Raw genomic sequence first — 271 nt, 5'->3', positions numbered from 1 at the left:
CACTCATTCTCCTGGCTGATCCTTCCCTTCTCTGGCCCACAGCCGCAACGCCAGCTCCATCCGCCCTGCCGACCTGCTCATCCTCATCCTCCTGGTGCAGGACCTGTACCCCGGCCAGAGCACCGAGGAGGAGTTTGAAGCCCAGGTGCTCCAGAGCAGGGTGTGGGGGGCAGCAGGTTGGGGTGCCCCCATGGGGTGATGCCTTGGCGGCCAGGGCTTAATTTTTTTCCCTTTTTTAAGAACCCTGCGCCGGGGAAGGGGCTCCTCCGGG

At 63.5% G+C, this 271-nt stretch overlaps 1 protein-coding gene across 1 annotated transcript in view; it reads left to right on the top strand.

Annotated features, from left to right (window-relative positions):
* Nucleotides 1–42: 42 nt before the first annotated feature.
* HPS1 (Hermansky-Pudlak syndrome 1) overlaps nt 43–271 on the top strand; it is a gene marked incomplete at its 5' end in the record, with an annotated part of 3,460 nt that continues 3,231 nt past the window's right edge. Inside the window, 1 exon segment of the mRNA XM_009585617.1 lies at nt 43–176. Coding sequence (XP_009583912.1) covers nt 43–176 — 134 coding nt within the window.

This window comes from Fulmarus glacialis, unplaced genomic scaffold (assembly GCF_000690835.1).
Source record: "Fulmarus glacialis isolate BGI_N327 unplaced genomic scaffold, ASM69083v1 scaffold27949, whole genome shotgun sequence".
Classification (NCBI taxonomy): Eukaryota; Metazoa; Chordata; class Aves; order Procellariiformes; family Procellariidae; genus Fulmarus; species Fulmarus glacialis.
Note: the sequence above shows the minus strand (reverse complement) of the source record. Positions and strands in the feature narration are given on the sequence as shown.